We start from the raw sequence: 9,773 nt of genomic DNA on the forward strand, positions 1-9,773 counted from the left end.
TATTTTACCAAATAGGTGAGCTTTCATACCCAACAACCTTTGCTCCCGTATCCATATTTACAGTGATTTTCTGCAAATGATGGTGATAATGATGATGATTTTCATCAATGCTCATGTCATAGTGGTCGTTGCTTCTACAGAGAAGCAAGACAGAGCAATCTATGTGTTTACGTTAAATAAATTCTACTTCTGTTTTCATTCCTTAAACCATTAGATGCTGACCGTTAAAGCAAGAAATCAATTTTTCAATGAAGAGTATATCATGTTTCTCTGTTTTGATGCGGTGTTCAAAGTGTACTAAAAGGCAAGAATGAGTAGCTGACTTGCGAGGAGGAGGACAAATTAAAGAAATAGATTAGACAGTAGGATGGAAACATTTTTGTGTTAAAACTGCGAAATGTCTCTGATAACAACGACTTTATGATATTGATTAAGAGAATTGTCAACAATAAACCTACCTAGGGGAGTGTAAACTAGTAATGAGTTGCACCCCACCCTTAAACAACGAGTGCGAATAGATCAGAGGGAGTAATATATCACTTCAAAATAGAATGGAACTGACGACCTGTTTACAAAGTGAGTCACTTAGATATTTAATAATCAAAAGAGTCATCTTGAAACAAAAAAATACTGTAAGACAAGGTCTCAGAGTCAAAACTTAATGAACAATACTAATAAATTGAATACTTATCAGGTAAATTAGTGATCGATGTTTTACTGTTACTACGTCAGCTTGTGTCAACTTCCAAGTTAGTACAAAAGGGAGGTGGACAGCTCATAGGAAAGAAAAGGAGGTGGTGGGGTGGGTTGGTTAGTTTACTAACAACTGTTACAAAACGACTGAAAGTAGGCATTGAGAGATTTGATCTCTTAGGGGCTGGTAAGAAAAGGGATACTGGGGACAAAGTTGGTTTGAGAAATGAGCCAGCCTTCAATATAAAACAAGAATCAAAAACGGGTTGCAGTCAGGAGAGAGGAACAGTTCGCACGAAGAGAAATATAGAATAGATATTTCAAGAGTGCGAAAGAAGCGGACTTAAGCTTTTAGACTCTTAAAAAGCATATTACACACGGTGCTCCCTTCAAAGTCCGAGAGATCAAGCAAAGGTATATGGTTGGACTTGAGACGTCCTCAGCGTAACTCCTTGATTAGCGATCACTGGGCAATATAATGCTCTATGATGAAATAAGTCCACACTAAGGGACAATCGAAGTGCTCTGTGAACAAACTCGTGAATTGACAGATGACTTACATGAATTTTGGATTATATTTAATGTTGCTTAGGGTTAGGGTTTAGGGAATTTTGTGGTTGATTGTCATATTTAGAGTAGGAGCAGTAGTTCAGTGTTCGCTAATGTAGCAAAGAAACAAAATAACGTTGAGATAAGAAGGCAAAAAACACACGATAAGAAATGTAATGATCGATTTTGTCCCCAAGCTCATGCCATAACAGAAAAAAAGGCTCTCCTCCTCTATGCCTTCGCGTTTCTCCTCATCTTTGACTTGGTCGTTATCCCTTGTTCGACTCAGTCCCTTAGCCACGGCATCGAGACAAAGAAACATAACATCATCCAGGTTAAAAAGTTGCAGTCTTCCATTAACGGTCAGCATCTGGCAATTCAAGAAAAAAAAGAAAGGAGTGTGCCTTTTAATCGGGCGCGTATATTTATTTAACCTGTTTCTTAACACTATGACTTACGCAAATCAACCAGAACTTAATCTAATGCTCATTAGTACCAAGAAAAAGTTAACAATTACCGAATGGCCAGAAAACAAGTTATGCGATAAAAACAGAAAAAATAAATGTGAATAGAAGCTAAGGATTATAATAAGGAGGCTTGAAACTCGCCCATGTCACTAAATCTATTACCTTGAAAAATTATGGAATTGCTGCCAATTTACCTGAGTGAGTGAACACGTGAGTCTCTAAAAGAAAGGAAACAAGTAGATCAGGAAAGGGTACAGAAAAACAGTAGGAAATAATAGTTATTAGCATCGGCAATAAAGCAACATCAACAACAATTATAACAGCTGGTAAATTTGTCTTATCAAATTCTATTGCGCGAGCGTGCTTCATATTCCTATTGTTCACGCTCAGACGTCAGCAAACAAATCCCTCGAGAAAAAGATTTTCCATCGGGTTGGAAATGTTATAGAACAATTGCTTCATACGTCAGCTGTGCGTTCATCGAGATATGAAGCACTTGGGAAACTTGGAGAGCACAAAAGAAGCTAGAGTTGCTCTCTGCTACGCCTCGAGAAAACTCTTACGCATCTTTCGTGCTCTCCAAACTTCCCGCGTGCTTCATATCTCAATGAACGCACGCTGGCGTATGAACCAATTGTTAACAGCAAGATAGCGTCGAAATAAATCATCAGCTCAAAATATATGCTTTTTTCTGAATTTTTCAGATGTTCCTTTGGAGAAAAACAGTAAGTGGTTTGATTGACACGAAATCCATCCTGGGGTTTTATGATATAACATAACGATTTGGCTAGGATACATATCTAAATGTTCAAATTTCACGATTCGTGAAAAGCCGTGCCTATCACAGCAGCAAGCCACCATTAGGAAACAGTGATGGCCTAAATATTTTCAAGGTGCAGATAGATCTAAAGGGAAAGCCTTTATTTTAGTACTAGAGTCCTAATTTGAATGGAGGAAAGGAAAAACCTGTGCAGAGTGCAGAGCTGCATATCGACCACAGGAAGCCATTACGCATGTCTACATTAAAACGACTGGCATGTTTGAACTGAATGTGTCCAATAGCTTCTACTGTCATCGGCGTTCTTGTAATTGGGCGTTTTTAGTTTGGATGATTTGTCAAATCGTTTCAAAGAGTATGCATTTTCAAAAGAAAACGAAGGGATGGGAGATCAGATTTGGCAAATTAAAAGATCAGAGCATGAACTGTTGAAGTTTCAGTATTCTGTTCCTGTATAAGAAGATTCTAGACTCGAATAGAACAGAAGGTCGACGCATAGACAGATCAGTCAAACTTACTTGATCTGCCACTGCATTAACAACTTTATCAATTTTGAACCGAGCATTACATTTTCATTCTGATCATTCATATACCCTACTTACCGTCTGCAGGTAAGCTGCATAATTCTTGGAAATCTGCATTTTTGCAAAAATTTTGCCTCCCCTTGAACATAACCTTTCCGTCCGATTCTGACTTTATTATGTATTTCGTGTACGCGTCAAGGACATCAACAGCTGAAGGAAACAAAAGCATTAGTTATTAATAAGGTACTGTCGATGCTCACGTGGCGAGGAGTTGAAAGTGAAGCAGCTTTTATGCTAAAATTGTACCATTACGATTATTGTGCCCTATTTTCTGAAACAAGTCTGAATAAAACTGAATTTAAATGGAAAATTATTCTTTAGACTTTCTACCGTTGGGTCCCAGTTTTAAAGGTGCATCAACACTTTTCCCGTCGTTATGTATATGAATTCCCTTTCCTTTAGCTCAGCTTTCTTTCTTTCTTTTTTTTCCCCTTTGTTACATAGTATTGTGCCAATGTTTTTTTTCATTCGCACTCTAGAGAAACCCTTAGAGCCTCACTAAAAAATACAATTTAAAATACTATGTTATAATAAATTGAGAGCGAGGGTCGGATGGGAAATATTCGGCTCGACGTCATGACTTACGGACTGACCGCTGAGGATCGAAAATTTCGTAAATTTATTTTCAACCAAAATAGGACGCGATAGACGAGCGTACGCGGGACAACCACAAATAAATTCTACAATGAAAAAAATTCCTTTATTCTTTTGAATTAGAACAAGACACTCATAATTAATGGAAAAGGCGACTTTTGAAACTCTTTTAAGCCTTTGCAGGTGAACTCGCGGACAGTAAACGACATTGCCCTAAATCTTAAGAGTACATTCACTTTGCAAGTATCTTTTTCTTTATATAAGTATGATTTTTATTAAACATCTAAATGAAAATCCACTTAGTTTGTCGCTACAATTTTCTTGAAGCAAAACATATCAACTTTTCATTCTCAGCGAGCACTTTAGGGAATTCTTGTGGAGAATTACTGAAGCTCTTTTATTATAACTGCGCAACAAAAAATAAAGGCTTAAGACGAAGCAACCAGTTAGCTAAACTGCGTTTTAAAAGAAAGATTTGGTCATGCTAAAAAAATTAAAATGTTTGTCGTTGTTTTTGACGTTCAAAGTGTCCTCTTGGTTTTCTCCAAACCAAAGGCCTTTTAAAAAATACATTCTGGGATTTCACCTAGTAAGGCGCCATTTGATAAAGGGGAAAGATGTTTCACTTTCTATGAGTTTACAGGTAAATATACAATAGATTTCTGACCAATCAGAGCACGCATTATGTCTAAATCTGTCGAAATCATGTTATAATTCTCTTTAGTTCCAGGGGTGGATCCAGGGTAGTTTACCTGATTTCCGGAACTCACTCAAATTTTTTCCGGCCTAGTTAAATGTTGATAAAAGTACTTTTGGAAAACACTCTAATTTCCCTTTGGAAACTACTGATACTCTTGTGGAAATCATTAAACGTCTTCCAGAAATAAACCATCTTCCTGTTTTACAGTTATTTATTAAAGAAAATACGTTTAGAATGACTAATTTCGTTATAATTGCGGTCATGAGGCGTTCGGGAGCGCTCCGGATCACGCGCTGGCCTTTCGAGCTTCGATTACACCTCGGAAACCGTCGGAAGCCGTCGGAAAATGTTCGTGGAGCCAATCTTTACGCAACCGGTGGGTGTAAGTCCTTGTTATTTGGTGACAATAACAGGCGGAACACAGTCAAAACCCCTCACGATTGGCTAGCAAAGATTTCGTCATCGGAACTCACTCAAAACACTCTTCTGATTGGCTAGTTGTGTTTGGAAACTACCTTGGAAACTACTGACTATAGCCGCAAACGCTAATCACACGTATTTCAAACTTTACTAGAACAAACTTGACACATTGTTGAATACGGTAACTGAAAATGACAAAATTACAAACACGCGAATGAGCATAAAATAACTTACATCGTATGAGTGAAAGTACTGGAAAACGACAAAGCGAGATAAACAAGGATACTTACAAGACGAATGTGACCAACCCAAAGACGAAAACATGAAACCCAGAGCTAGATATGTAACGGTAATTTTCACAAACTAGACAACTAACCAAATAAATTACGTGCAACCAATATATATACGATATGCAAATAAATATAACAAGTACAAAACTGGTAACTGACAAAGGACACTAATGGAAGACGAGAAAATAAACACCTAACACGAAACTATGAAACACCAACACTAACAAAAAATGATAGTACAAATTCTTGCGCCTACACTGACAAAGTATAAAAAGGGCAGTTCCTCCCCCAGCGGGTCTCTTTCGTTGCTCCTACAATACAAGTACTTTTGAACTTGCTCAGGGGTTAACGACGGAATAACAATTTACTGTTAAACGTTTAAAAAATACTAGTGTTATGACTCGCGGACAACTGACAACTACTCGCCGCATCAGAAGCTGGAGTTCGTCGAAAACGTGTGGAAACCAGGTGAGCTTTTTGATTTCCCCGTGTCAATGGAAAATGGGAAATCTCGTAAGTTTGTCTCGGGCTGGCTGAAAAGATTTCCATGGCTAGCTTACTCCAAATATTTCGATGGAGCATTTTGTTTAGCTTGTGTTTGTTTTGGAGTTCAGTGTGGGCGAAACGCTAATAAGTTAGACAAATTATTGAAGTCTCCTCTCACAAATTGGACTTCGGCCGCTTCTCGCTTAACCAAACACTCGCTAGGAAATTGTGAAATTCACAATTTTTCTATGACTACTATGAATGATTTCAAGAGAATGATGCAAAGAGGAGCTGTCCCAATTGACCAGCAGTTAAATAACATAGTTCAACAGCAAATCGCGAGAAATCGGGAGATTCTAAAGTCCCTTTTCAAAACTATTATTTTCTGTGGGAAAAACAACATCTCACTCAGGGGGCGGAGAGATGATGATCCCACTAATGCTGCCCTAACCGGTAATTTCCAGGCATTGCTAGAATTCCGGGTAGACAGTGGTGACCAAACACTGCAGCAACACCTGGACACTGCACCCAGAAATGCCACATACATTTCAAAGACCATTCAGAATGAAATGATAGAAACTGTTGGTGCTCACATTTTGAATGATCTATCACAGGAAATAAGAAATAGTAAGTATTTTTCAGTTATGGCAGATGAAACTGCTGACATTTCAAATAAGGAGAATGTTTCTGTAGTAATAAGATTTCTGGATACAACTAAAACCATCCGAGAAGAATTTATTGGGTATTACATTTGTGAGGAGGGATTAACAGGGGAGGCTATCAAGGACATTATAACTGCAGCTGTAGCAAACTTAGGATTGACAATGGAAGACTGTCGTGGGCAGTGTTATGATGGTGCAGGCAATATGGCTGGAAGACTAAATGGAGCCTCCTCATTGATCAGTGCAGAACACGAAAAGGCAATCTATGTCCACTGCATGAACCACAGGCTTAATTTGTGCATAGTAGACACTTGCCAATTGCCAATTGTCAGGAACATGATGGATATTGTGTGCAAGATTTCTAATTTTTTTAACAACTCTCCCAAGCATCAACAACATTTAATAGCCAAGATCAGAGAACTATTGCCTCGGGCAAACCATACTGTTTTAATTGATGTGTGCCGCACACGATGGATTGAACGGATTGATGGAATGGACCGCATAGTTGAACTTCTCTACCCAGTCACAGCTACACTTGAAGACATCTCACTTAACAGAAACAGCCCTGGAGACTCAACCTGGAATCCAACAAGCAGACATGATGCTCAGTCCTTAATTAATGCAATCAACTTTTCCTTTATTGTTTCTCTTGTTATTGTCAGACATATTTTGGGATTAACTAGACCACTCACAGTGAAGCTGCAACAAAAAGCAATGGATCTTCTAAAAGCTAAAGATGAACTTGCTCTTTTGAAATCAGTCCTTGAAGACATGAGCACTGACATTGATAACAGACATCATAATCTCTACCAGGAAGCAGTGACCATTGCAATACAAGTAGCAGTCCAGCCAGAAATGCCAAGGATAGCCCAGAGACAAATGCATAGAAATAATGCTCCTGCTGCAACTCCTGAGGGGTATTTCAAGATCAATCTCACTAGAGTTTTTCTTGACCATGTACTCCAGCAGCTCAACACCAGATTCCAGGATGATGTATTTGTTTGCTATAAAGGTATTTCGATTATTCCCTCTGTTTTACTAGCTACTGACCCTGCCTGGAAGGCCAATGTTTTGGAATTTTGTAACCATTACAGACAGGACATACCAAATTATGCAGGATTACAGGCAGAGCTTTTGTTATGGGAGAGATTGTGGAAGGGGAGGGATAACAGAGGAGATATTATTCCTGACAGTTTGGAGGCTACACTGAAGGATATTGACAAAGATGCATATGTCAACATCTATTCCATGCTGAAAGTCCTGATCACAATTCCAATTTCATCTGCATCTTGTGAGAGATCCATATCATCCCTTCGGAATCTTAAGAACTATTTGAGAAATACAATGACCCAGGACAGACTGAATGGATTGGCACTGATGCATGCCCACAGAGACATGGATTTTGACCTTGAACGTATAATAGATTTATTTGCTGAGTTACATCCTCGGAGAATGAGAATGGCAAACATTTTGTAATAATTTTTTGCACCAGCTGTTTCTAGAGTACTTGTGAGTTATGTTCTGTCTGGGTTATGGCCTTTAAGTCTCATAATCCTTAAACTGATGGAGAACAGTACAGAAGCTCAAACTGGTGCCTGTATAACTTTTTTCAACTCATTTCAAGGTTATTTTCTATTTTGTTTTACTTGTGATGATTTTCCATTGACATTGACATTGGGTTTTCATGTTAAGCTTAAATGGTTAACAAACATTTTCACTGAACTCAACCAGCTTCACAGCAATTCCCAAGGATGAAGAAAGGCTAGTATTATTTCAAATTATCATTTTACTTCAATTTGTATATCATTTTATGATTCTTATAATTTATATTTTTCTAATAATTGTTTTATTTTTTGAATTCCAGCTCCCAACGCAGGCTAACCATCCATAAAGCCCTTCTCTCTCTCTCAAATTCTTTTCTGTGTTGTGCTCCTATAAATGAAATGAATAAAAGCTAGCTCAGGAAATGTTGTTTTTAGTGTTGCTAAACATTTGGATTTATTCAGCCTGGCTTTCATTCATTTCATTCATTATAGGAGCACAACACAGAAGAAATTTGAGAGAGAGAAGGGCTTTATGGATGGTAAGCCTGTGGTCCCAAGGATGAAAAAGGCAAGTAGATTTTTATTATCAATCTTTAAACTATATCATCAATTGTGCTTGTTTTTCTTTTGTTATCAAAAACACTAACACTTGGTTCGTTTTTTTTTTTCTCCACATCTTGATTTTCCTGACTGGGAGGTGATGTTTTCCAGTGTGAAAAGTCTTGGTGATGACTTAACCTTCCTGAAAACACTATATACACTGGTTTGCACAGTAGCTAAAGGTGGAATATTTGTAGATCAGAGTGTTTCCTGTAGTACTTTCAAGAAAAATAAATGTTTTTTGCCTTTTTGATTACATGCTTTTTTAGTCTTTTGGGAGCAATTAAATTTTCTAAAAATGCATGAAATGGCCTTTAGAGAGCTCCAAATTTCAAATTTTCTCGGGGGGGGGCATGCCCCCGAACCCCCCTAGCAGGAGTGGGTCCTCGGGTGGAAACTACTCACTCAAAATCCTGGATCCACCCCTGAGTTCTGTAATCAACTTACCGGGGGTTAGTGTTACACTTATCGTGGCGAGAGTTCCAGTCGCTATAAAAGGCCATGGAGATATTTTGATTTTTGCTGTATGGTCATGAAAGCCTGTCGACAAATCGAAAATTTCACTGAGAGAGTGTCACTAGTGTGTTCCAGACCATCTTAAAAAGGCTTGTAAACTCGTCACAAAATCATGATCATAAAAAAGTTTCTAGACTCGTTAAAATATAATGACTAGGGGATTGTCTTTGCTGAAGAACCAAAAATGATTTTCCCTCATTGAAGCTTTGAATAAACGCATGAATTTGACTCTGTCTTTAATATCTTAGATGACCGACGGATAAATGATGCAACACAACAAAAACGTAGGAAAGGAGAGACAAACAATAGCTCTCCTTCCCCTTTTTCTGACGGTTTTGTTCGTCTGATTGTTGAAGTTTACTAATGGACTGCTTCGGGGTGGAGAGCTTTATTTATTGCGTCACGATGAAATCTGACATCTGCCTTATCTCCCTCTAAAGCTCTGTCAATGATCTCTAGCCCCCCCCCCCCCCCCCCCCATTTATTCCCTTTCGGCGACGACTGATCCCTCCCACATTAGGTGTCGAATAACAACTGGTCGCCACTGCTGCAAGCTAGGACTTCGGCATGTATTTGCTATATATTTGGTTTATCCATTTATCGTTTTCATGCGCATGTCACAGTAATACTTTTTGAACCCACTCCAGACTTTGATGCCTTATTGCACTTAGTCGACTCCGAATGCGATTCCCGAGGGATATCCTGCTCCTCCAACGATAACGAAAAGAAACAAGTTCAAGGAGATAGTTCGCCACAGCTGATTGGCTGGAATCATCATTTTCTTCGTATCCAAGAGGTGGATAGCAATATCTGTGGGGCAGAGTTAATTTTAATGTACGACGCAACAAATCTTTCTGATGAAAATAAAAAACCTACACTTGTTATTCCTA

General features: G+C 38.4%; 2 protein-coding genes across 3 annotated transcripts; one reads left to right on the plus strand and one right to left on the minus strand.

Moving 5' to 3' along the window:
• Window positions 1-568: 568 nt before the first annotated feature.
• On the minus strand, window positions 569-9,082 carry LOC149047546 (uncharacterized). Its single transcript, XM_089204279.1, has 5 exons — window positions 9,063-9,082; window positions 8,815-8,930; window positions 3,090-3,221; window positions 1,872-1,927; window positions 569-1,612 (listed from the first exon to the last, which is right to left on the minus strand). The coding sequence occupies exons 1-4, from the start codon at window positions 9,080-9,082 to the stop codon at window positions 1,881-1,883; spliced, it is 315 nt and encodes a 104-aa protein (XP_089060405.1). The 3' UTR covers window positions 569-1,612; window positions 1,872-1,880.
• LOC149047547 (52 kDa repressor of the inhibitor of the protein kinase-like) lies at window positions 5,519-8,794 on the plus strand. Of its 2 annotated transcripts, none has more exons than XM_089204630.1 (2): window positions 5,519-5,543; window positions 6,026-7,831. In XM_089204630.1, exon 2 carries the CDS (start codon window positions 6,131-6,133, stop codon window positions 7,697-7,699), a length of 1,569 nt encoding a protein of 522 aa, XP_089060756.1. In that variant the 5' UTR covers window positions 5,519-5,543; window positions 6,026-6,130; the 3' UTR covers window positions 7,700-7,831. The 2 variants fall into 2 exon arrangements, with proteins under 2 accessions (XP_089060756.1, XP_089060757.1); XM_089204631.1 differs by lacking the exon at window positions 5,519-5,543 and adding an exon at window positions 8,260-8,794 and having other exon boundaries at window positions 5,663-7,235.
• Window positions 9,083-9,773: the final 691 nt, after the last annotated feature.

The sequence above is a fragment of the Pocillopora damicornis genome, chromosome 4 (genome assembly GCF_964200805.1).
Source record: "Pocillopora damicornis chromosome 4, jaPocDami1.2, whole genome shotgun sequence".
In the NCBI taxonomy this organism is placed as follows: Eukaryota; Metazoa; Cnidaria; class Anthozoa; order Scleractinia; family Pocilloporidae; genus Pocillopora; species Pocillopora damicornis.

What these genes read in the sequence shown, in the direction of transcription:
- LOC149047547 (XM_089204630.1), top strand. Translation starts at nt 6,131, where the DNA reads ATGATAGAAACTGTTGGTGCTCACATTTTGAATGATCTATCACAGGAA.
- LOC149047546 (XM_089204279.1), bottom strand. Translation starts at nt 9,082, where the DNA reads ATGAGGGAAAATCATTTTTG. An exon ending in ATGAGGGAAAATCATTTTTG is followed by an intron (nt 8,931 to 9,062) that starts GTTCTTCAGCAA and finishes ACACTCTCTCAG; the next exon opens with TGAAATTTTCGATTTGTCGA. An exon ending in AAGTGTAACACTAACCCCCG is followed by an intron (nt 3,222 to 8,814) that starts GTAAGTTGATTA and finishes TGTTTCCTTCAG; the next exon opens with CTGTTGATGTCCTTGACGCG.